Here is a 27525-nt window from a genome sequence, read left to right as displayed (position 1 = left end):
TGCTTAATTGTAATTTTTTATTAGTTTATTTTCATTTAGGATAATACTTGTATGTAGCGTTTTCCAAGCCGAAGAATATTCTGGATCTATCCAATTTAATATTGTTTTTAGGTTAGAGGCTTTGATATAGGATTCTAAATCTGGGAAATTTATTCCTGCAAACTCCCATGGTCTGATATGATTGGTTAGAGCTATTCTATGCTTTGTGGGGTACCATAAAAATTTTAATAGCGTTTCGTTTATTTCTTTTAAAAGTTTTTTACTGGGTAATACAGAAATAGAAAGAGCTATGTAACTTATTTTTGGCAATAAGATCATTTTAATTAATTGTAATCTATCTTCAAATTTTAGATGTAATTTCATTTCTCTATGAGAGTTTTTAGTGAGTTTATAATATTTTTATAGTTTGTGTTTAAAGTTAGGTCTATATTTTCACATAGGTCAATCCCTAGATACTTCAAAGAAGAAACCTGTTTCCCATTTATTTCATTAGTAGTTGAATTAGTATTATCATTAGAATTTTTTTTATTTAAGAGCATATGATTAGATTTAGAGCTGCTAATTTTAAGACCAGAAATATAGTAAAATGTTTTAACTAGCATATCTAATTCTTGTAAGGATTCTTCGGAATTTATTAAAGTAAGCAAGATATCATCTGCAAATAACATTATCTTGGATTTAAATTGATTATTTATATTTAGACCTATAATTTTAGGATCTGACTGAATTGCCAAAGAAAGGGGTTATATTGCTAAAGCAAATAAAATTGGAGACATTGTGCATCCCTGTTTGGTACCTTTAGTAATTTTAATTGATTCTGATGCAAATGGACCTAATTTTACATATGCTAAATTGTTATAATAAATATTTTTTTTTATAAAAGTAATGAACTGGGTGGGGAATTGATATAATTCTAGAATTTTAAAAAGATAATTCCAGTTTAGTGAGTCAAAGGCCTTCTCAGTATCAAGAGTGATTATAAGAGCCGCTTGTTTGTCTCTATTTAGGAAATCTATAGTAGTTATAAATCTTTGGATATTATCTTGGGTATATCTATTATAAATAAATCCCGTTTGGTCTTCTGAGATGAGATGGGTTAATGATTTCTTAAATCTGTTAACTAGTATAGACATTAATAGTTTGTAATCATTGTTAATCAAAGAAATTGGTCTATATGATTTGCATAAATGGGAGTCTTTATTTTCTTTTAATAGGGAGTAATTAATGAGTATCTCCACGAGGGTGGAGTTGTACAAGATTCATTTAGGGCTTTGTGTAAGAGTTGTGCAGAGGGTGGCAGAAGCTTATATATTTCATTAATAATACCATCTATACCCGGTGATTTATTATTTTTGCTTTCTTGAATTTTCCCATTAATTTCCTTTAGAGAGATTTGTTTTTGAATCTCATTAATCAAAGTCTCTGGTAGATTCTTAAATTCTGGGAAGTTCGAACTATTCTCTGAGAATTTATGTTGAATGTCTATGTTTTTGTACTGTTCTGAGAAGTGATACTTAAAGGCATCCAAGATATCACCAATATCAGAAACTTTTTTATTATTTCTCCCTTTATGGAGTATACTCACAATATTATTTTCAATGGAATTTCTTTTCACTCTCATTGTTAAATTACGCATATATTTTGGAGATACAGGGAAAGAATTTAATTTTCATTTTTCTAGGGCCAAGTTGGTTTTATGAGTTAAAATGTCGTTATATTTTTTGTTTAAGGATTCAGTTTATTTTTTCATGTGTGAAATGGTTCTAGTATTATCTTTATTAATTGATACAATTTGTTTTTGTATATTAGATAGTTCCTACTCCCATTCCTTCATTATATTATTAAACCATGCGATAATTTTGCCATATAAATAGGATTTTAATGAATCCCAAAATATTACTACATTTACTTCACTGGTTAAAGTTATATCTAAGAAAATATCTGTCTCTGTATCAAGCCAAGGTTTGAACTGTTTCAATTTAGTAATACATGCTGGTATTATTTTAGTGAAAGATAGTTTTTTAAAACCTGTTTGAAGATTAAAAGTAAGTGCATTGTGATCAGACATAGGGCATGGGACTACTGTAAAGCATGATATTTTTGTTTTTAGATCTTGGGATATAAATACTTTATCAATTCTGGTTTGAGTCCCGTATCTAAAATCACAGTGGGAAAATTCTAATGAATTATCATTTATAAGATAAAATAAATCAAATAACTGTAAGTTATCTACCCATTTTTTAAGATTTTTCCCTATAGGAGTAATACAAAAAGGTCTCTTGTTAGTAGTTTCTGAGTCATTCAGCAAACAATTAAAGTCACCTCCTAAAATCAAACTACCCTTAGAATTGTTAGTGATGAGTTCTAAGTGTTTTTTTATTGTTGTTACCCCAATTCCCGGAAACCAATAGACACTGACCAGTGTCCAAATTTTATTATTATAATTGATAAAAATCCTTCCTTATCTTCATAATTATACAATATTTGAGGAGAAATAACACTTTTCCTCCATACTGTTAGAACACCTCTGTTCTTTTTGGTGTATGAGGAGTTGGATAGTTTTAGGTATTCGTTCGGGTTCCAACTAAAACTATCATTTATTTTGAAGTGGGTTTCTTGTAAAAATATTACTTGTGCTTTATTTAATTTCAAGTATTTTAACAGGTTGAGTCTTTTCCCTGGATTATTTAATCCATTAACATTTAAGGAAAGAAAAATCAAATCCATTTTATATATTCAATGTCTTGGAGTGTAATAGGTATGATAACAAAGTAGTCATAATATTTAGGATTTGCGTACCCTTCTTGGAAAGGTTATATTTTAGCGACGAGGCGTTGATTCCCAATATGAAATACAATTTAATATCAGTCTGAGGCCTAAAAAAAGAAAACATATTTAAAGCTAAATGTTTAACAATCAGTAAATCCATTAACTGACATGGAATGCAAAACATTCCTAATCTGACAGGAAAAAAAATACAGTCAGATTAACCATCACTTCCAATTTTTTGGAATAAGTTTGCCCAACTTGAGGCACCAGAGTATGTATTTTATGAAATTCTATGGATTAATTGATATGAGCGAACAACAATATATTGATGTAATATATAGTTTGATTGTATATAGTACAAATAAATTTCACTAATAAACCTTTGTTTGATTAAAAAATACATATCCTCACTTTTGTATGAATTATTGTAAAAGCAAAGAATTTACAATATGATAATGAACATGTATAGGTGATATTTATCAATTAAGGTCTCAAAGAGTATCTGGATATGTAAAATGTCCAATAATTTAAAGATAGGTAAACGTAACAGTGTTAACCAGGATAAATCAGTACAATACTAGATCAACATTTAAAGTATTTATAGTAACAGATATTACATGTAACTAATTGCTAAAGCATTTTTCTCACTATGAGGTGTTATGTGATTGTTACTCCTCTACATAGTAATTTCACATATTTCCCTACTGCTACTAGTTAGTAACAATATTATAATAGTATAATCATAAGCAGGACATATAGAAACGGGATGTGTATTTGCAAATGATGATGGTTGACAGAGGAGATACTGCTCAAGCTATTCCTCCCTATCACAAACTCAGTAAGTTCATATAACCATGGAAAGACTCCAACAATAATTAATAAATATAAATTTACTTTCTAACAAATTATGCAAGGTTTTATATAAAGAAACATGTCTTAATATTTCATCAACAATTGAATAGTCTTCACTATTGTAAGATACAACTTGGTAGAGTCAACAATTTAGAACATATTTAAATGCAGTCATTACTCATTCAAGAAAAACTCTTTTTTTTGTACATGTATATTTACTTCCTTTCTCTTTATTAATTTCCTCTTTCTATTTCTCTTTCAACCTTCTTTAAATGAAAAGAAACATTTGATATATAATCCTTAGCATTGTCATTACATTCCATATGTATTCAGTTGAACATTTGAGCACTGCACAGTGAGTCCCCATTACTACATAGTTAATCTTCAGCCCTTTACTCAGGTCAGACATGGTAACCTAGTTAATTGCAATAGTACTTATTTTGTGTATAAACTTTGTTTTCATCATAATAGTTGTTTTCTTTTATATATATATATATATATATATATATATATATATATACATGTTCATATTCTTATGTATCCTTATATATATATGAGCACATATTTATGTCTACATATCTTTACGCACATATATGTTGATTTACATTCTCTGTATTAATTTTGTCAATAACCAAGAGAGCCTTTGTGTTTGAAAGAAAAGTTTGAGAATGGAATTAAAGGAAAATTCCCCTTCTCAATGTATTTTCCAATTATTTGTTACTGTAGTTATCAGACAATCTCTCATAACACATCTCATATACTAAGTATATTAGAGTCTATATTGCAGACATTATTGTGTGTACATAATAAGGTAGACTCATTTTCATTTAACTCTTATTTCAATAAATGTTCAAAGAGTTCTAAAATCACATATCTAGCTAGACATCTATCTACTATCCTTTTTCCCCCAGTGTTGTATATGAGGACAACATTCCAATAGTAGTAATCCTCTAGGGCTTTAACTTTTTGAAATTAGCTTAACTTCTTTATATACCATCTGCAGGATGGAGATTAATTGTAACATCACTAAGCATGGTTAAGCAGAAATTTATTAATGTCTTGGATATTTGTGCCTCATGGGCCAACCCCTATAACAGTTATATTGTATATTTCAAAAAACAATATCTTCAACGCAGCTCCAGTACAATTAAGGCTGTCTTGTATACCCACGGACCTATCTGGTCCTATAATAATCCAATGTAAACGACTGAATATTGAAAAATAAATTTATTATAAAGAACACAAAATAACACAAAACAATAAATAAATTATGGAACATAAACAGAATTAAAAGGTAACTGATTAAGCACTTTCATCTCCATGTGGAGACTTGTTCAGAATCTAGTTACTTTCCAAAAAATCCATCTTTTATATGTACAATGTTTGTAAGCCATTGGCTAAACAAAATAGCATCATTAATTGTATAATTGTGTTGTTAAGGGGCTAGCCTACATTGAAATCTATGAAAGTACTCGGGTAACAATGAATCAGAATAACAATATAACTTATACTATTAATAGAAGTAGTACAAATGGTATAAGTAAGTGAACGTAATATACCTATTCCCAGTACCAGAACAACAGAACTAAAATCCGACCATCGTATATAATATTTTATATAAATAAAAATAAAAAATATAAATACAAATGTAAATAATGCATATATTACATATAATTAAACCTAACTGCAGTATGAGATATATTAGAAAAATACATAGAAAAATATTGTTCAAAGAAATTAAAGGTGTCATTTAACTCTTATTTCAATAAATGTTCAAAGAGTTCTAAAATCACATACCTAGCTAGACATCTATCTACTATCCTTTTTTCCCCACTGTTGCATATGAGGACAACAATCCAATAGTAGTAATCCTCTAGGGCTTTAACATTTTGAAATTAGCTTAACTTCTTTATATACCAACTGCAGGATGGAGATTAATTGTAACATCACTAAGCATGGTTAAGCAGAAATTTATTAATATCTTGGATATTTGTGCCTCATGGGCCAACCCCGATAACAGTTATATTGTATATTTCCTCAATAGCTACACTGTAAGGTACTGCATAGTTGTACCAAATGAAGCAGATATTCCAATCAAAACTGAAAGACCCTGAGTCCAAATGTGAAATGATGGTACTAGAAATTATTTTATACACTCCCTATGACTGTTCTTACTGTTTTACCCACTGGGAGATTTTAAACAGGAATGATTTAGATGTGGTAGAGCCAATTGTAACTAAATATTTATACTATATTCTACTAACTTGTCACCAGATTATTATGACAGCTCTTGATTACAAACTGAGGTCTTAGTACAGAGCTTTTAAGATTTCTATGAGTCATCAGAACCTGTTTAAACCTATATTAGTTACTGTCAGCTATGATGTACAATGTATGGGCTCATATCTGTAATTTATACTTGCCCTAGAACCCCTTAATAGGTATGAATTAATAACAAATGCCTGATTTGCTTTCCTCCTCGCGTATACAATTGTGCACAGCAGTGATCAGGGTACCAGGCATGCTTAATGTATGTACAAATTCACAGGATTTCACAATATATCAGTTGTATTATCTATGTGGCTTCCTCAGGATGGAACAACATCTGTTTTGATGTTATGCTCATGTTACAGTCAGGTTGTGAATGATGGAGTTCTGTACTAAATGAGATTATGATATAGTCAAAAGCAATACTGTACTTAGATGCAAAAATAAGCATAAGCTGATTCAGGCCTTTTCTTAATTAGCACAGATGGATATACTCAATGAAGATTACCTTATCTGATGTTCATGTCTCATTTTTCACAGTTGTCCTAACCACTTTAGTTTGTCATGTTAACTTTTTTGATTTATTGATCTAGGATTTTACTATACCATTCTAGGCTATACCATTGCCACCTCACAGCAAGAGGCTCTCCCGCTCAATTCCCAGCTGAAGAGTCCCCCATGTGAAGCATTCATGTCCACTGCGTGGTCCAGTGGCATTATGTTATTTCCTCAATAAAGAATATGTTAGCGTAAACAGTACAGTGTGATATAGCATTTCTTCTTTCATGTTACGCAAGAGTAATAGCACTTTACTAGAGGCTATTTGAATGATGAAGATTTCTAGGAAATCTATAAACTAAACTTTTTCCCACAATGAGGTAACCTTCTGTGCCCCACTTTCATATAATTAGTTTAATACCACTTAAGAAACAAGTTAGAGAGGGACTGGTAAGTCCTAATGGAGTGAAGTATTTGATTATTTCTAAGCTCCATTTGTCATTAATAGTTAGAACTTACAACTGATGACAGCTGTAAGCATTCTTTTATTCATCAGAAAGATTTTTTTTTATCTTTTCCTATCCATTGTTTACAGAATACTTTCATTTTTATATATATACAGTTGCTTGTGTGTAGACTAGAGTAATAATGTTTTTAATTATTAGTGACATATTGTGTAAAGCCAAATCTGTTAATTTTTGATCTGGTAGTTTCCCAAACACTCGAGGAGATCTGTAATGTAGCAGTGATGTCATCGCTATTTACATAGTCCCGCCTTGGTTACTATAGAGATCAGTTTCTAATTAATTTTACTTGGATCAAATTAACAATTCTAATAAATTCTAACATTTAGTTTAATGTCTTATTTGCGTTATGTTTCGAGTAACTTCAGGCTGCTGAATCAGCGAGATAGGCAAATGAGATCTCCGTTACACGTCAGCAACACTCTGCAGCTGACCACGGATTTCTAACACAGTACGAAAAGGCAACCCAGACGAGCTTCTTAATGTTAAACAAAGCTCAGTTTACAGGCAGCCGCAAGAGTACTTGAGTGAAAAAAAAAAAAAAAAAGGGAGAAGCAAATTTTGAATTCAGTGCAGTGCTCGAGGTTACTTTCCTCATGAAAGAAAGAAAGAAATGACAGTTTGCAATGTTAAAACGCTAAGCTGGAAATAGAGTCGGGAAAAATATTATAATATGTTGAAGTCATATAGTGACAGAATGCTTGAAATGACTTAAAAAAAAAGGAAAATAAACAAACATATAACAAAAGTTCTTTGCATTGTATATATAAAATCAGATTCTGAAATTATCTATTTCAGATTGCTAATTAAACGGACAGTTCTAAAATTACCTTTTTCAAAACTCTCCCTACACCACTTCCCTCTTCCTCCCTTAACAAAGCAATGGAAGGAAGGAAAGACAATTCAATAAATAAATGAGCATATGTGTGCAGGATTCAACTAGCTATACACCCTGGGTATCACTAGCAGTTGTATCTAATAATAGTATAGCATTATTAATTTTAGATTGCAAATTTTATAAAGACATATGCAAGACAATAAAGTGATGATACATACTTCTTTAGGTCTAGATTTCCATAAACATTTATGACTTAGTTTGATCTTTGAGAGAATTAGGAAGTCCGTACTTTTGGCTCCAGTTTTCAATTTCTTCTTTCTTACATCCATCCAGTTTTTTTTCTCTGATGATCTTTTAAGGGTCATAGATGATGTCCAGTCCATACCTTCTGGGATTGTAATGATATTATTGTTTTGGATAAAAGAAACAGCTTCTTCTATATTGTTGAAAGATCTCATCTCATTCTAGTGGTGGATTTTGATTTTGGATGGATAGACGCTTTGTGCTTTAATTTTATTTTGCTTTAAAAACCTTACTAGTGGCCAAGAGCTTTTTCTCATTTCCAGGACTCTTGTGGAATAATCATTGTCTAGCCTTATTTGGTTTTCTTTAAAAGATAAGGGACTTTTCCTTCAAGCTGTTCTCAGAATAAGTTCTTTATTTAAGAAGGATAGGAACTTCACAATAGATCTTGCAGAAGCATTAGGGGAAGAAGAAATAGGTCTCCGTATGGCTCTATGTACTCTCTCGATCCTGTATGACATACCTTCTTTTAAGTCTAAGAATTCAGGCAGCCAGGAATTTAGGAAGGAAGTAATATCTTCTTCTTCTGTTTTTTCAGGGAGACCAAAGATTCTAATATTTGTTCTCCTCTCTCTGTTTTCAATGTCGTTTACTTTATTTATCAGCCAGTTATTTTGTTGCAGTATGGTCTCACAGTGGGATTCATCTTCCTTAAGCCTTTTATCTATGTCATTTAGTGAAGTTTTAATGTTCAGAATTTTGGATTGTTGCCACTGGAGGATTTCCTTCAGTACATCAGTTTGTTGTTGACAGCTCATCTTTAAAGTTTCAAGATTGTCAGCAAATCTATCCATTTTTAAAGACAGTTCCTGGAGAGTGGTAGATATAGACTGGATCTCCTTCCTTAATGTGGAATCAGCATGTGAAGATTTTGAGTTGCTCATCTCTGTTTAGTTGTATAATCCTTAGTTTTGACAGGAAATTTTTTAGGAAAAGGCTCCAAAGTTGAGAGTCTAGTAGATTATAGATTCCCAAATAGATTGTATAACTTTAAGGAGCTGGTAATAGAATTTTAAATGATAATTTTCCTGTTTCTTAGTAACTGATATGGAGCTCAAGAAAAAAGCTGTTACCAGTTGACCATCTAGGCTCCGCCCCCTTCCTTATTTTGAGCACATCCCTCAACCTCCTCAGGAATAGCTTCCTTTTTTTCCAGAACTGCTTCAGGACCTTTTGGAACAAGGTACCAAGAAGGGAAAGAGCTTTATTCCTGAATGCTTCTGGTTACCAAAAAGGATGGCACCTGGAGACCAATTCTGACCCTTTCTCAGCTCAATGTCTTTCTGAATGCCCCTTCCTTTTGGATGTTGTCCCTTCAAACCCTGTTTCCTCTTCTTCTTCCCAAGGCTTTCTTGGTCTTCCTGTACCTCAAGGATGCTTATCTTCACATCCCAATTGATCCCTTATTAAGGTTTTTGTATTTCTCTCCCTCTTACTTGCATTTACAATTCTCTGTTTTGCCCTTTGGCCTTATTATTGTCCCAAGGTTATTCACCAAATGCCTCACTCCTGTGATTGCCTTCAAATCTTTCCTTATCTAGACCTACTCATTCAAGCTTCCTCAACCCAGTTTGTGCTTCAGCATCTCCAGTATACTGTTTGTCTCTTACCAATCCTGGGGTTTAAAATACATTTTTAGAAATCAGTGCTTGTTCCTTCTCAGGATCATGTGTTTCTCGATTGCAGGATCCATACCATTCCCATACTGCCCCCCCCCACCTCCTCCCAATGCTGTTTTTATAATTACCTTTTTTTCAATTCCTTCTTCCTCTGTCTTCAGTTACTGCCAGAACATTTTTCAGGGTTCTAGGATTCATGGCTTCCACCATTCCTATGCAACCTCTAGGCAGACTTCATATGAGAAAACTACAATGCCTCATACAGTCAGTATGGCTCCAACACTGCCATCCACTAGATTTTCTAGTCTCTCTTCCTCCATGGCTCATAATCAAACTTTATTGGTGGATGCATCAGTTATCTCTCAACCTAGGACTTCCCTTTCAGCCCCTAGCCCTCTCTCAGGAACTTTTCTCAGATGCCTCAGACAAGGGGTAAGGAGCCTCCTTTAATTTGCACAAGGTCCAGGGTCTCTAGCTTCCTCATCAGAGGTCAGACCAGATCAATATAAAGGAGATGGCATCTCTCCTTTTTGCCATTCAGACCTTTCACTCACTCTTTCTTCCAGGGCCTGTCAAAATCTTCATAGGCAATACTGTAGTGATGTGGTATGTCAACAAGCAAGGGGTACATGATCCTACCTTCTTTGCAGACTGGCTTTTCAGGTTTGGGATGCAGCTGTCCAGTATCAAGTGATTTGTCAGGCTTTACGCATTGCTTTAGAGCAAAATATAGTGGCAGACTCTTAGAGCAGGTCCGGTACACAGGGTCATGAATGGATTCTTCACAGAAATGTTTTCTGGATATTTATCATTGATGAGTACTCCACAGGTAGTTCTTTTTGCTTCCCCTTTGAACAGACAGCTTGCTCTTTTTTGCACCAGAGTCCCAAGTCCTCTGGCTTGGAAGGTGGATACCCTATCTTTTTCTTGGAAGGAGATTTTTCTCTATGCTTTCCCTTCCATTGATTCCAAGGGAATCCACCAAAATCTTGTTAGTGACTCCCTTTTGGCCCAAACAGCACTGGTGCCCTTTCTTCTTCACCTAGCCTGGGTCAGTCACTACAAATTACCTCACCATTCGGACCTACTGACAGAAGACATGGGTCACTAATCCATTGTCACTTGTCTACCCTTCAACTGACATTGTGGGTAATAGGGTTTTGATCTATTTTAGGCACCCTATCTCTGAGAAAGTGCTTAAGGTTCTACAAGAGACCGGGAAACCCACTACCAGGAAATCATCTGTGTCCAAATGGAAGAGATTTTTGTCTGCTACCTTGCATGTAACAAGAATCCATTTTTTGTGGGAAATCCTTCTGATTCTTTTTTACTTGTGTGAATTGCTCCATGCTGGGTTAGCATATTCTTCTGTTAAAGCTCATCTGTCAGCCATTTCTGCTCGTTTGTCATCAACTCCTCCTTTTACCTTTAGATTTGAGGTTAAACAATTTCTTAAAAGTGTCCTTCATATCAAGCTTCCCAGAAAGCCTATTCAGCCTTCTTGGGAACTCAGTTTTGTATTTGAAAAAATGATTCTGGCTCCTTTTGAGCCTGCAGCTTCAGCTTCCTTGCAACATTGTATATGGAAGACTGTTCTTTTGGCCCTTACTTTAGCTAAAAAAAGTTTCTGAACTCTAAGCTGTTATGGCTGTACGTCCTCTTTTGATTGTTCATATAGACAGGATGTCTTTGTACTAATACTTCTTTTATGCTCAAGGTAGTTAAATTATCTCTTAATCAGTCTATTAGTTTTCCTCCTTTTTTCCTTCTCCACAGTCTGCTAGAGAGAAGTTTCTTCACACCTCAGATTTGCTCAGACATCTCTGATATTACTGAGCAACTCAGTTGTGTAAGATCTTACCATAACAGTAGACATTCTTTTTACTGCTGCAGTATTTGCTCCCTCTGTCTTCCCTCTTCTGCTCTGTTCCTTTCCTTCTGTCTTCCTGGCCTGGAATTCCTTTCCTTTTTCTCCTTTTGGATGCACATGCTCCTTCTAATTTCTGAGACTGTTGCTCCTCCTAAGGCTCTTGTTTTTTAAGATATGTACCTTGAGCGGGGAGCATACACGTGACATACAACGTCTATAAAATCCTAAGGTTTGGTATACTGGCCGGACATTGGGCTATCCTTGTCAGTGATCCTTTTGTAAAGAATAGTGCAACAGTGACGCGAAGAACATCTACTGTTACTGTACTATTTTATACAACTGTTCTTTTTGAACATTGTAAGCATATAAAGGAATTCTAGGCGGGATTTTTACAAAAGGGAGGGAGCAAATTAGATAGAAAGAAATGGAAGTTGTGTAAACAATACATGCAGAATAATGTTCAAAAGGAGGGGTGAAATTTAGGGGAAAGCAGGACGTACTATATTTATGTAATGTTAGAATGAATTATAGCTGTTAAAAAAATAATGTACCAAACTAATGAAAAATGCTCACAGTGGTTTTGGTTTGTTTTCATTTTTATAACTGTATGTGTACTCATTGCCATTCTGAATATGTGAATATATCTGAATTTAATAAAGGTGCTAAAAAGAATAGGAAATTATCTATAATGAAAGCAAACTGAAAGCTTGTGTGTCACTCAGAAGCAGTTAGAGCCTACAGAATGGTTATTTGTTCACTGCTTTTAAGCATGTCAGGATATGCATTTGTATAGATCTGTAAGTTCTAAATAAAATGATTTAAAAAAAAACATTAGCTATCGCTCACAGTTGAAGAATATATCTGAACAATGCCAAATGCTATTCAAGCGAAAGATTTTGGCACATCAAGCTAGACAAAGAAATCACTCAACTTTGCATAGTTAATAAAACACTAAGAAAGTTGATATTCCTTTTATTTCCTTTTGGCATTTTCCCACCAACTGAGACACTCATTCAAAAGATATGTTTTCAAGTAGTTGAAAGCTTAGAAGGATCTGTAAATAAAACTGAAGATCTTTGGTGTGAGGTTTGAAGATTATGCCAAACTGCTTGTATAGCTACTGATGTCTGAAACATGGGTCATATTCCAAAATGGGAGGACTAAACCAGGAACAGAAAAAAGGGAATTACTAAAAATTCTAACACCAGAAAACAGACAATCATTAGGGAAGTTTCTTAACATGGCACTATTTTTGGCAAATTTTATGCGTAATGTGTCAGAGATAATTGTACCTCCATAGAAGATTTTGGAACAAGATGTATCCTGTAATGAAGCTGTGAGCATAACATTTTAAAATTATCAAAAACTGTAACAGAACCACCTATGTTAGTGTTTTGTAATGTACCAGTTTTGCTGAAGGTCAGTAAAAGTCATCATAATTCAAAGACTGGGATCTTGCAAAAAGAAAAGGATACTTTGCTTATATGTCAGGAACTTTTATTAAATGCACAAAATAGATATATATGTTGAAAAAGAAACGGCGCTTCTAGCAGTAGTGTATGGTTATGAAAAGTTTCATGAGAAAATTCACGCCAGGGATTACTTCTGGGGCTCTGCTCAACAGGGGCACAGAAAGATAATTTTCTTGGGTGGCGAAAACCAGGGTACCTTTTTGGCTAGGCTTATATAGGCCCTAGGGCCCATAGCCTAGTACCTACCTATGAACCTATGAAATTGTTTATAGCAAAGAAGTGCAAGTAAAACAGATCATGAACCCTTGCAAAACATATTAATAACATTATTGTACAAGAGCTGTTCAAGTGTTACTTCATCTGCAGGACTGTGAACTTAAAGGAAAATGCATACTTTGCCTCATGTCATAGAAGTACATATTTACCGAAAAAAGCAGATTTGTTAGGAGAAGAGCTAAACCTGAAATCCAATGGCCTAAAATGCAATATCACCTAGTTGCTTGCATTTCTGGCTTGCTGAAATGCTCAGTGATCTCCCGAGGCTGTCACATAGTTGTTTTTTATATAAATAAGAAATGAGCAAGAAGAACCAATAAAAGCCTCAAGATGCAAAATAATTTAACACAAAAAACTACAACTGTCAGACTGAAGAATGTGCATATTTAAAACACTTTTAATAAAATACAACCTTTCATCTGACAGATAAAGTAATTTTATATTTTTTTCAAATCTGCCTTATATTCATAAAAAAAAAAAAAAAAAAACCCTTGTGCTCCCAAGAGGCTGTTCCCTTGTCTTGCTTGCATTTCTGCAAGGCACAGTACCCTCTTGTCCCTTCATGTGGACTTAAATACTGAAATGCACTTGTCAAGTTATTTAGCTATTTGGAAAGTTGTATCTGACCTAAAGAGATGCAGGAATAATTCTGGGGGGAGTAAGAATGAAGGATGACTTGAAACAATTGATTTAGTGCTAACTGTTGAGAGCTGCTGTGTGTAATAGAATGAGATGGGGTAAATTCTGTAAAGACTACAGAATTGCCTCTGGTGCTTATTTTATTGGGATTGCTAGATAAAGGTTGTCACACACATACACACAAAAAATGGGCATTTCAGATTCAAGCCATTGTTCTTCCTGCAACTGGGATAACATCATTATAAAAAGCTAGGTCCAGAGGATAATTTGTGAAGCAAGAAATGGTGTGAGCCTCATACCAGGCATAGAAGTACTTTCTTTCTTTTTTTTTAAGATAATTTATTTAATTATTATTATTATTATTATTATTTTATTTTACATTTGTTAACCGGGATATTCCACTGGACACAGGTCCATTTTCAGTGGAGGCCCGGGGAGAAAAGCTCCACACATATGAATAACGTAACAAAAAAACTACAAAGTTTACAAAGTATATTTAGATACAAAATGCAGTGAGTCTTAATTAATAGTAGTATATTCATACACAGCAGTCACAATTAGTAAAAACAGAGAAATCTTACAGTAATAGTTTCATTAGTCTAAAGATATATATATATATATATATATATATATATATATATATATATATATATATATATATATATATATAAAATTACCTCGATCATTGATGGAGGGAGTCATGTGTAAACCAACAACTTCTTAAAGGTTATTGGGATCTAAACCATAACAATCTATTTTATTATTTTGTATATATTTTACAGTAATAGAATATAGACCTATCTGTTCCTGTTGATGTGTGAGATAGTTAAGGTGGTGTAGGGTCTAACATAATGGTGGGTCTAGCCTGGTGAAGTGCAAGAGCATAGCCAGTTATTAGTGAGATCAGGGTTGCCAGATTTCTGACTGGCCAGGTAGGGACAAAGTGAGAACCAAAAAAAAAAGGTCTTTAACGCTTAAAAACATGGAGCTACTTCTGTTTAATATGGAACATCAAGTAGTTCCACATTAAACACAGCAGCTCCGTATTTAGTGATTTTTGATTGGCCCGCATGCCGGTATATGAGCCAATCAAAAAAACTCGAAAAACGGAACTATGTTTAATGCGGAACTGCCTGATGATCCACATTAAACAGCAGTAGCTCCGTATTTAGCGATTTTTGATTGGCCCATATGCTGGTATACGGGCCAATCAAAAAAAAAAAAGCAGAGGGCTGTTTCGCTGGGATTTAAACCGGCAGTGCAGAACTCGGGGTCGGGCTGCTGATCCTGGGACAATCCCGCTCAAATAGGGATGTTTGGCAACGCTGAGTGAGATGCAGTTTTATTGCTTTTTTAAACTCTATGAAGGATGTCATAGTAGTTATAGTATAGGGTAGAGCATTCCATATTTTTAAATTGAAAATAAAAGAAACATCGAAAATAGAAACATGAATGTCTGCTGAACACAGGCCTGATGTCCTGCAAGCCAATTATAGATTCCACTGTCCATAGTACATGAGTCTTAAAGCTTCTTTATAAAATGCAATAGACTAAATAATAGAAAAATAAGTAAATGATTTTCAGAAATGTATTGCTGCTAACTTAGACTTTATGTCAATGAAAGAGATCACAGTGAAAGGCTGAGTAGAGCAAAAATCATCAGGGAGAAGAGATGTTCAGTACTAAGTGTTAATCATGAAAGAAGAACTTATACTGAGGCTTATTGTTGAAAGCTGACAAAACAATAACACCTAAACAGATGACAAAGCTGATGTCCAGTACATGAGTCACATTTGAGAAAAGAGAGATGCAAAGAGAATGCAAGTTGCAAAGTCTAGCTTACAGCGTATAAATTATTTCTATCTGCAGTTCATATTATGATAAAAATCTAAGAGGACAAATGTTAAACTATGCTATTGTATGAGAACACATGGACCAGATGCAACAAAATCTGTTTTCTTTAAAAAAAAAAAATAAAGTAATTTGACCAGTTCCCACTAAGAAACCATAACACACCATATTGGCATTAGGCAGCCTTTATTAATCAAATGTTATTAATCACAAATATAGTACATAAACTTCAAACATAACAAAATTCAGTAGGCAGCAACACCTGCTCACCTCTGTCCAACCATGATGTAAGCAGCATTACCTCAACCAATTTCTTACTCAAAAACTTCCCAGCTGAAGCAGCTTGGTGTCACTCACTTCAGTAATCCACCAACCATATTGTAAGATCAAAAACATAAATACCAGAGTGGAAACAGGGGCATCCCAGCCATCTTATGTGCCTGCCATCCCATGCTCATATGCAAAACTTGACAACATGCCAGCTGACCAAAAAAAGGGGTTGGGCAAGGAGGCCGGGCAGCAAGTACACACATAAATCTGATACCCCCACCCCAACAGCAACTGCACAAAACTAAGTTATCTCCTCCTTACTATTACATCCATTCTTCCAAACAGCCCCTCTCCTTAACCTTAATCCTTACTGCCTGTAATAGTACAACAATCCTTTATCCACTTACTGTTTAAAAATCCTCTGTCTACCAACACCCCCCCCCCCACTCCCAACCCCACAGGCATCCCTGGATGAATTAGTTTGTGTTCAAACCACATTAATCTTAAATGTGTTTGCCTTTTGTTTGTCTTTTTGGCTTTTCCCGGTTAGGGGTCGCCACAGCGGAACTCCGGTCCGCTAATGATTGGCAGTCGATTTTTAGTGTGCTGAGTTGCCAGGAGACGCCCAAATTAATCTTAAATGTGTAAATTATTATTTTAAATGTGCAGAAGTGAATAAGCAAATGCCAGTGAGGTCATTCAACTCAATATAATACTTTCAAGGCAGGGAAGCTATTTTGTTGTCATTGTTGTCATGTTGGACAGGAGTCCAGAATATATGAACCAAAGGTTTGAAAGTTTTAAAAAATATGGGAAAATTAAAAACCTACAACAACACATCCATCTTATCCTTAGTCTGATGTACAATTTGATGGAGCACAGCACTAGAGGTAGGAACAAACATTGTCATTTTACAGGTTTGTAATACAAGAGTAATGAGTTGTTGGGAGTCAGTCCTTCACCAGCTGACCTTCTCATGAGGAGTAGGATGAAGATAAACACATCAACTATATTGGTATGGCTAGGGAATCAAACCAGTGTTAAATAGGTACTGGAAGATAATAATCCATTGCACACATCTCCTGAGATCATATCGCATTTGCTTGAATATAATTGCTTGAGTTGTTTTTTCTCTCACATATTTTGCTTGGTCAAGACACATATAGGAGAGGTACTCTTGGTCACACATGTTTGTTTAATGTGGCCAACCTCACTGCTCCATGAAGATAGAATGACAGACTTTACACTGATTGTCAGAAAATGCTGTCTGCTCTGAAGAGTGTTGATCTTGGAGTGAAACATCTAATGTTTGGGTTGTCTTTTACTTAAGCCTGAGTAATATGAATTGCAGACTCCTTAACCTTCTGTTCTATAACCTGTTTTTATCAAACACTTGCAATTAAAGGAGTTATATTTTAAGAAAACACTAAAGATCCAAAAGAATCACCAAAATCAAAACTTTTATTTTGACAGACACTCAAATATTTTATCTGATCTGAAGGCCAGAGACATGCAGAATTCAATAAGTGTGGGAAAGGAAACTACCAGAAGCAGTACTTGTTTAAAAGTTAATCAGTTCAGGGAATTTATAGTCCATGAAGAGATATATGAGCATACATAAGGTGCATGCATGGTCCAGAGTATGGAAGTATATACAGAAATAATACAACTTATCTGTTCAACTGAAATAGATATATGAAGCAAAAAAAAGATATAACAAAGCATGGCTCTAGGGTTTAGAGATGCAGAGCTCACTTTTAAAAACAGAGTTCCATGAAACAACTCTTACAGAAGTTTCTGAAAAGACTTTTAATCTCCAAGAAGCAATTCAGGATGTGAAGTCTATTAAATAATAATCTATTTGAAGCCTTTATATATAGTATGATTATCATAAAAACAGTATATTTATAGTTTTTGGAACTTGTTTAAAGATTCTAAAGGTTGAAAAGTTGCACGTGTTTTATAAAATATAACAGGTTATTTAAGATGGCTAACAAGCCCATGGCATGCTGTAGAGGAAATTAAGCTGTATCGTGCTTGACTGACTCATATATTTACCCATGTTTTATTTTTGTATAAAAGGTGGATATAATGTATGACAATATCTCTTTGAAAAATTAGGATTATAGTTAAGAAGTGACTGCATGCCTAATGGTCTCTCACTTCTTATTTTGGCGGTCATAGTAAAGACTTCAAAAGGTTTGGTAAACACATCCAGTGTTAGCATCATTTTGTGAGCATTCTGTAAAACATAAATGTTGCACTCATTACAGGAAAAGTAACAGTAATATCATAGTTGTTAGTAAGGTATTTTAAACTAGTGTAATTTATTGCCCAGAGATAATATAGTGCTTTTTAAATTTATACTTCATGCAAGCCTAATCACAAAAGCTGCTTTAACTTGAGAAAAATACCATTTAAAAGATTTTAGTATGTGCAAGCTGTGGTGCATCCCAAAACTTTACTATTTTCATAAAGATTTCTCCATTTTCTGTAATGCTTTTGAATGAAAATGTTATTTATGCATTACATATGTTTAATGCCCAATCTTTTCTGGCCTGCATATTTTATATCTTCTGTTTATGTCTTTAAAGTTCCCGATTATGCATTCCATTTAAACAATACTTTCTCATTTTTACAGTTTCGCTACAAGACTAGAGTATACAAGCAAACCAACCTGGATGAAAAACAGCTAGCCAAACTGCATACGAAGGTAAGATGAAAGAGACAAAGAAAGCTTATCTGTGATCTCCTTTTTCTAGTGAGAGTCTAATGATTAAACAGTAATACTACATTTGGAATAACAGAAGACTGATATAACATGTAGTTAAGCAAGGGGCGCTGCCACTATCTGCTGTCTCACATAATTAAGCCAATACTTATATATTTTAAAATATCAAAAGGTGCATGTAGTATTAATAGAGACTGCAAAAGTTTGGGGAACTAGGTAAGCTATAGAAAACAACACTTAACACTACTGCTGTGTGCAGTTCTGACTGACCACATTAAAAATTTTCAAAAATAAAGTCCCACATGAACTTTACTCCAGTCAGCAATCAAATAACCAAACATGCTACATGATAATACAAAACAGCTTGGCAATTACAACTTACTACACTCACTTCATTCAAGAAAACAGGCCATGTCACACATACATGTTACTGTCACAGTAACTTACACAGTAAGAAATAATTCAAAAATATATTTTATTCCACATGCTACATGTCACATATTTATATATCTGAAAAAAGTTAAAATGATGGCAAAGTCCGACAAACACCTCCCAAAGGAGGAGGAAATCATTTGCAACACCAAGTACTATAATCACTTCCTGCATTATTGCATTTCTGGGAAGAGTTTACTTTAATAAGATGTGGCATATTCACACATTAGTTAAGCATCCTCTGTGACTAACAGTGCTTCAGGTAAAAATTCTAATTTACATCCCTACTACATACACAGTTCATTGTTGATGTTATTCATGCTAATTTTCTAATACACATAGCATGTTTGCAATTCTGTTATTTTGAAGTACTCTGTTTGCCTTGCCATTTCTACCGCTTTCTTGCCCAGATAATAATGTCAGGATATTTGGCTTGTGCTGTTAATATGAGCTCTTGGTTAACCTGATTAAAAAGACTTAAACCTGATCATTTATTTAAGAGGTGTACTATCTAAAATGCCAAACAGGTTAAATATTTCATATCATCCCCAGTAATAATACTGATTAAAATGTACAAACATTAACAGCCAAGAATGATTTAAAGGCAGAGGATTTAAACTCTGACTGCTTCCTAGGACATTGCCATATCACTGATGTCTGGAATTGTAGCCCATGGTCTCTCCTTCCTATACTTCACGAGCTTTGGAAAGAGAGCATTTTTCAAATGAATTATGCATGGATGCATGACATACCATTTATTGATGTGGCTTCACAAAACTTGGTTTCTCATTTCAGTTCTCATCTGCAGTACTTTTCACTAGGAGTCTAAGTGACAACAAAAATGTGTGACAAAATGAGTGAATCACAAAAAATGACAACTTCTCTCCAACTGTCAGTAAACCCTAGATGAAAAAACTAGGTCCTGGATTACCTGAGTAGTTGTGCTGTAATGGGAAGGGTTTTTAGTAATGTAATAGGTAGGGTTAAGGGCAGAGTTAGATGTAGGGTTATTATACATGAGTAATGCCCCCCTTTACCTCCTTACTCATGTGTGTTAACCCTAACCCTATCCCTACCCCTACCTGTCTACATAATCATAACCTTGTACATTATATTACTAAAACCATTTCCTTAGCTAAACCTCTTATTAACACAGAAGGACACAGAACACACACAATGCCAAACATGCATAGCACTGTATCTATCTCCTTCTTTAATCCTAACCAGCAAACACTTGCACATGCGCAGTCTCTACTGTAACAGAAATACCATTTAATATTCAAATTCAACCAAATGTGATTCATACAAATTTGCAGTCGCACATCTGTGCTCTTAATTTTTGTCAGTCATAACGTATGCTGGTCATTTGTCTTGTCAAGCAGATTAATGGTGTGTGTGTGTGTGTGTGTGTGTGTGTGTGTGTGTGTGTGTGTGTGTGTGTTTGTGTGTGCATGCGAGCATGCATGTGTGTGTGTCCTTTTTCATCATTAGTTCATCTGCATACATCTCAACCATACCGAATTCCTTAGTAAATACCGGTTTTGAGGGCAAAATATTGGGGTGCCACAAATTCTCCAGTGGCCCCTTTAATTTCTGAATATCCCTGGTTTAGTTTTGAATTTTTTTTTTTTTTGGTTGAATTTATTCCTGATGTCATCACATGCAGGGCATGCATGATGACATCGGCTTGTCTGAGAGAACGGGTGGGCCATTGCTAGAAACATCAGATTAGAGTGCTCTATTAATTCTAATGAGAAATGGCAGATTTCTGTTAAGTATTGCTCTGTTAAATTTTATGTAGAAATGCTCCTGTTACTGTTATTCAGCAGTTGCATTGCATTCGTACATAAGCAGATTCCTAAGTGCTCTGTTAAGTCTTATTTAGAGAACTGCTCCTGTTTCTGTTCTTTGGCAGTTTGAAATAAGACTTGCTCCTGTTTCTGTTATTTAGCAGTTTGGCAGTTGCATTGCATTTGTACATCAGCAGTGAGAAATGTCAGATTTAAGTATTGCTCTGTTAAGTCTTCTTTAGAGAACTACTCCTGTTTCTTTTATTCGGCAGTTTGGCAGTTACATTGCATTTGTACTTCTTTTTAGAGAAGTGCTCCTGTTTCTGTTATCTGTTCCTGTTTTTCGGCAGTTTGAAATAAGACCTGCTCCTGTTATTTGGCATTGCGCACTGCATTTGTATATTGGCAGTGAGAAATGGCAGATTTAAGTATTACTCTGTTAAACTGCTCCTGTTTCTCTACATAAGCAGTCTTATTTAGAAGTCAGGTGTGTGCTTGTACATTGGCAGTTGTGTGTGTGTGTGTGTGTGTGTGTGTGTGTGTGTGTGTGTGTGTGTGTGTGTGTGTGTGTGTGTGTGTGTGTGTGTGTGCGTGCGTACATGTGGCAAATCAGTGAGAAATGAATTCACTAAATAATGATAGCCATTTAAGTTTCAGTCTTCCCTATCATTCAGGAAATGCAGGGATTGACAACACAAAACATTTTTTCTAGCAAGTTTTCTAAAATTATACAAGCGATGTTTAAAATGTGTTCCTGATTTTGGGCCTTTGTCCCCACCCAGTAAATATTGGCTTTTTGCAGATTTCTTGTGCTGCATAGTTCTTCGGGGGGGGGGGGGGGTTGAGTGCTCCCTATGCCAAATTGGTTTGCATTTGGTATTAGTAGCACAACAGGTAGAATACTTGCATTTGATGCAGAAGGCTGTGGGTTCTACTCCCACAGTATGTAGATGGATTGCTGATAGATACTGTACTGTGTTGTACTGGGGGTGGATGCTGCAGTCCTGAGAATATCCTCTTTGGTGGAGATACCTAGTAACTATGAACCTGTTATCAGTTTGCTATCCATCCCCTGTTGCAATAATACTAGCTTATCATTTGTTTAATCTAACATATGCAATTTATTCCTCATTGGCAACGGGCACTTTATTTGTACATGAAATAATGAAATATAAAGTTGTTTGCTAGCAGCAACCTCTTCATTAGTTACAGATCTCTTTAATGTGGAATTATTTAGATGACTTTTACTTCTGCAGATATGCATATTTACTGATACTGGTGGATTGTAGACGTTTGAGTAGACTTTCATGATGGAAATGTTCTGAATTGAGCAGTTTTGTCATTACTGGTTCATGCATTTTGTTTCATTACTTACTGGAAAAATGTTCTAAACAATAAATCTAAAACCCATTCTAACAAGTGTGCTGTATAATACAAGTAATATAATTTAATACAATCAGGAAGGTGCATCAACAAACAAATGTATGTTTTGTGTGCAAGAGGCTTATGATTTGAAAACAGCCCAAAGGTAATCTTTATCCACCACTGGCCAAATGCATTTTCTTTGAATGTGGGTTTCAATGCTGTTTCACTGAATGTGAGTTTCAAGGGCAGAGAAGTTTTAATGCCAAGTCTATTTTCATTGTGAGACTGTATTGCTTTGTTTAGCAGATATCTATTAGTGTATGTGCTATAAATTAAAATGTAAAATAAAAATTTTAAATGAAATCCAAATAATCATTGTAGAAGTAATGAGATGAAATAGCCAAGTAATGGGACATTGGAATGGCTGCAGTGGGGAGAGCTGTGATTGGGGGGCCCCATTTGACCAGGATTTTGTAATGGGGGAAGGGTGGCAAACTCAAAGAAGCCCAGGGCAGCACAAACTTTAGCCACACCACTGATCAGTAGGCCATGGAGAATGACATTTGGAGGTCCTAGCAAACTGTAATATTCTTTTGCTAAGATTAGAATATTGCCTACCAGGGGTGACTGCTATGGTTATCATTGCCACCTCATAGCAAGAGGTTCTCCAGTTCAATACTTGGCTGCAGTGGCTTCTGTGCGGAGTCTGCATGTCCTCCCTGTGGTTGTGTGGGTTTCCTCCAGGTGCTCCAGTTTCGTCCCACATTCCAAAGACATGCTGTAGGTGGACTGGACACTCTAAATTGGTCCTAGGTGTGAGTGTGTGCATGTGTGTGTCTTCTGTGGAAGGTTGGGGACTGGATTGGCAACTCGACACTGTAAAACTTCACTGCCAATCACGAGTGGACAGGGGATCCGCTGTGGTGACCCCTAACTGGGAAAAGCCGAAAGAAGAAGAAAAATATTGTCTACCAGTAAATGCCCTACGTTTACCACAAAAATCATATACTGCAAGTCAGCAAAAACTGAATCCTAAGGTTCATCATCTTCTTCCCTTCCCAGTGAACATCATTACTACACATTTCAAAAAATGGTTACCATTTACTACAGGATCTGTTGGGCCACATTTTTGTTGTCTGTTCTTCAGTTTGCATTTGAAAGTTGGTATCCTACAATCCCATTGGAGAGGGTGGGATTACATAATTATGTAAGCAAATTTTTGGTAATCAGCATACATATTCATACCTATTTTTCATGGGCATTTGTCCAGATTTTTGATATTTCCAGGTTGAGAGGTATGTCCCTCTGTCTTTTGCTCACTGACTACCAAGATATGTTCTGAATCTCTACTAACTTGAGCTGCGTTTGAAGCTTTTACCATGGCATTGCACTGGTTTTGGCAAAGCAGAGCCCCAAGCAAGCTGACATTCACTTATATTCTCTTTCACACTGAGGGAAGAATTTGAATACCTCTACTTGCCTTTTTCTAACATAATGGTTCTACTAGGGATTGACCGCAGGACCTTCTGCGTGTTAGGCAGAAGTGATTACCACTGCACTACAGAACCTACATGTCCACTAGTTGGTCAACTACTTTATCATGAGTGAAGGGGAGGCCAGCACAAGAGAAGAGATGCATTTTTGTTTTTGTTTCTGCCAGGACTTTGGTATTCCTTTGGTCTTGGACAAAGTAGAAGGCTTCTGTCAGATTATTACTTTTTTAGACATTGATACTACTATTCCCACCGTGGCTCTCATACTGTCTGAAGGCAAATTACAGCATCTTAGTTCCACAACTGAAGGGTATTTGGCAAATGAAAAAAGTCAGAATTAATGAAGAGATCGAATTACATGGACTCCTTAATTCTGTCTGCCAAGCCATTTCACGAGACAAGACCTTTTTCAAAGGCATTTCCAAATATGTTGAAAAGAAGGAAATAGAAAGAAACACCATTTTCTGTGGATCTCTGTGAGAATGAAAGGGGATCTTAGGATGTGGAAGATCCTTTTTAGGTTTATTTAATGGGCTATCTCTTTGGCAGAAACCCTGGATGACTTGTGAGGTTATTCAATTGTTTATTGATGATGTTTCTGGTTTGGGCATGGGTGAGTACTTTCATGCATGGTGGTTTTCAGTGGTATGGCCCTCATGGTCAGAAGAGAGAAGACGGGACATAACCTTTTTTTAGAGATTATCAATTTGAGTGACTACCTTGGTCTTGAGGGAGGACCTTGCTAATAGCAGGGACATTTTCTATTCTGACAGTCCAGAGGTAGTTCAAACCTTAGTGAAGAGGTGTTCCTGCATGAAACAGGTTCATTCAGTATTAAGATTGCTGGTTTTATTAAGCTTTAAATAAACTTAACTTTTACAGCTAAGAACATCCCAGCAAAAGTAATTGACACAGTCTGTCCCACTTTTAGTATTTCAGATGTTAACAGCTGGCACTGGTATTACAAGCAATTTATGACATCATTACTACCAGACATCTGGCTACTTGGGGAGGAATAGTCTCCACCATTTATAAAGATCATGGGCTGTGAGTGCCAAGACATCATACTCTTTGTCCTTTACTGCCTTTAGGTTCTTTTATTTTGGACCCCCATGAACGGCATCAGTCTGTTTCAATTATGGCTCATTTTTTAGTTCAAATGTGGTTATTATACAAAGTAGCTAGTAGAATCCATTAATTTAACTGTTTTAAGTTAGTTGGCTCAATCTCTTAATCTACTGGGCATCACTAGCCATTGAGTAGTTGCAAGAACCTTGAAATGGTGGAGTAACATCAAAGGATTAGTATCAGACCCTAGAAAACCTTTAGGCAGATATCTTCTTTTCATAGGGGTCTTGACCTTGCCTCAGGATTTTCACTTCTTTATAGTTTGAGTGACCTTATTCTCATGGTTATGCATAAGAGCCTTTAAGGTAAGCAAGTTACCATAGTCATTATCTTTGGGAAGTGTAATGCATTTAGTTTAAGAGATCAAAAACTGATCAAATTATACATGGTCAACAAGTTTATTTAATCAAAGAAGAAGCATTTTTCCTATGCCCAGTACAATGGGCTTCATTGTTACACAAAGTACCCCAAATGATTTTCCTGCAAAGTCAGTTTTTTCAGCTCAGTTCAGGCCATGTAATTATGTTGGCTTAATTTCCCCAAGTCTTTTGAGTTTCTAATACCTCGACAGGAATGTAGCCCATTCCTATGTCAGGGTATTATTAAAGCTAAAGAAAATAGCATTGTTTCACTCTTTGACATTAGCAAAAAATGTTCTTCACAGCACCCACAATGTGCCCAGAACTGGCTCCTTCTGCAAGTCAAAGAGTTACATGTATTAGTAATATATCCAAGTATGGGTGTAGATTCTTTTTATGACACCGATTTATCCAGCTACTATTGGAACTTTCTGGGTATCTTTCTTTCATATTGCTTTCGTTTCTGTCTGTGAATCAGATATTTTATGACTTTATGTCTTTCTGTATGTAAGGCACTGTAATTGCTAGGTGTAGCAATTTCAACAATCAGTGCTACTTTTATCTTTCTTTCATGGACAAATATATTTGCTTTTCTTGCATCTATTTTTGGACTGTTGGTAATGGGCAATCCCATGTGAGGTATACTTAATCATTCTCTATAATGCTTTGTGTTCTTGTTTCCAAATGCTTCTCAGTGACTTCTATATTGTAGTGTTTGCACAATTCATGTGTTCTTGTGACTTTCAGTGTATACAACCTCTGCCATGAGTGTATCATACCTAGCAACAAGATCTGCAACTGTTTCTAATTCTTTTATACAGAATCTACTGTCTCTTTCTCCCAAATGTTCAACCAACTTTGTAAACCAATGTGTATGTAGTCCACTGAATTGGGCTGCTATTATTAATCTTTCATCTCTTGGTTTCAACTCACCTCTCCTTAACAGTTTCCGTTTCAAATCCTGTTCAACATGAGGTTGTTCCACGAAATCTCTGTACTTGTCACCATATTTATGGCTTTTACGCACTTCTTTCCTTCTCATCTGATCCTTCCACACACACACACACACACACACACACACACACACACACACACACACACACATATATATATATATATATATATTTATTTATTTATTTTTTGTCACATTCAGTTACAGTTTGATTTTTGTCTGCTTTTGGGTTGATTTCCATTCCCACTTGACACCAGAATGTTTCTACTAAATTAAGCAAAGTAGTGATCTTAAACTTCTGTTCCTCATGTTTTAAAACTTTCACTGTGTTTAGATCTGATTAAGTTAACAAACATGTATGCAGTCCCACAACTGCAGATCTGTACATGTAAGCAGTTTCAAGAAAGCCCAATCCTCTTTCAGAGTATGTAATATATAATCTTAGTATACACAGTGATTTTTATATGTAATTTGATAAGAGTGAAGCATTTTCTTGTTTTCCTGTCCAACAGATCCAATACCTTTTGGGGATTAGTCAATCACACCAAAACAGTAAATTAGAAAAGGAATTGCAAATTGGTTTGTAGCTTGGACTTTATTCGTAGATGACAAGGCTGTTTTAAATATTAGTTTTAGTCTTCTAAAGTATTCCTTACTGAGCTTTATTCACATTTGTTGATGTTTATTGCCAATCTTTCATCAATTCCCAAATATTTATGCACTCCCTCCTGCTCAAATTCCTTTACATCGTATTCGTGTCCCAGACTGATATTTTCTTGCTACTGCGACTTTCATACTTTAAACATTGCTTTTCCACATTTATCAAGAGCAACAGCATTTTTATAGCATCTAAGAAAGTTTGAACTGCTTGCAATTTTGATCCTATAGTGAACCAAGCAGTTCTAAATTGTATACAAAAAGTAGATGAGAAGTCTTTAAAAAGGTTGTTTTCTGAAAGCTAAATTGTAACTAAGACCTAATCTGTTAAGTAAAGATGTTTAGTATGGCTTTGGGAAGAATGCTCTACAGCTGCTGTTAAAGTACAATGACAGTATACAGTAACAGAGGATTTGTGGTACTTAATGGAAATAATAAAACATTGCATTCACTGCTATCAAATCCAAAACAAAGAAAATCTGAAACTTTGAAACAAACAAAAAACAAATAATGTTTCAGCAGAGGTCAAAATTATCTGCATTCCTGTGTGGGGCTTCAACCTAAACCCA

General features: G+C 35.1%; 1 protein-coding gene across 1 annotated transcript in view; it reads left to right on the top strand.

Annotated features, from left to right (window-relative positions):
• The window catches only part of SHANK1 (SH3 and multiple ankyrin repeat domains 1), a 3668399-nt gene that overhangs the window by 883640 nt on the left and 2757234 nt on the right, over nucleotides 1-27525 (top strand). The window contains exon 3 of the mRNA XM_044059396.1: nucleotides 18691-18762. Coding sequence (XP_043915331.1) covers nucleotides 18691-18762 — 72 coding nt within the window. The remainder of the gene's footprint in view (nucleotides 1-18690; nucleotides 18763-27525) is intronic.

Source organism: Protopterus annectens, chromosome 17.part0 (assembly GCF_019279795.1).
Source record: "Protopterus annectens isolate FY-2018-M chromosome 17.part0, PAN1.0, whole genome shotgun sequence".
Classification (NCBI taxonomy): Eukaryota; Metazoa; Chordata; order Ceratodontiformes; family Protopteridae; genus Protopterus; species Protopterus annectens.
Note: the sequence above shows the minus strand (reverse complement) of the source record. Positions and strands in the feature narration are given on the sequence as shown.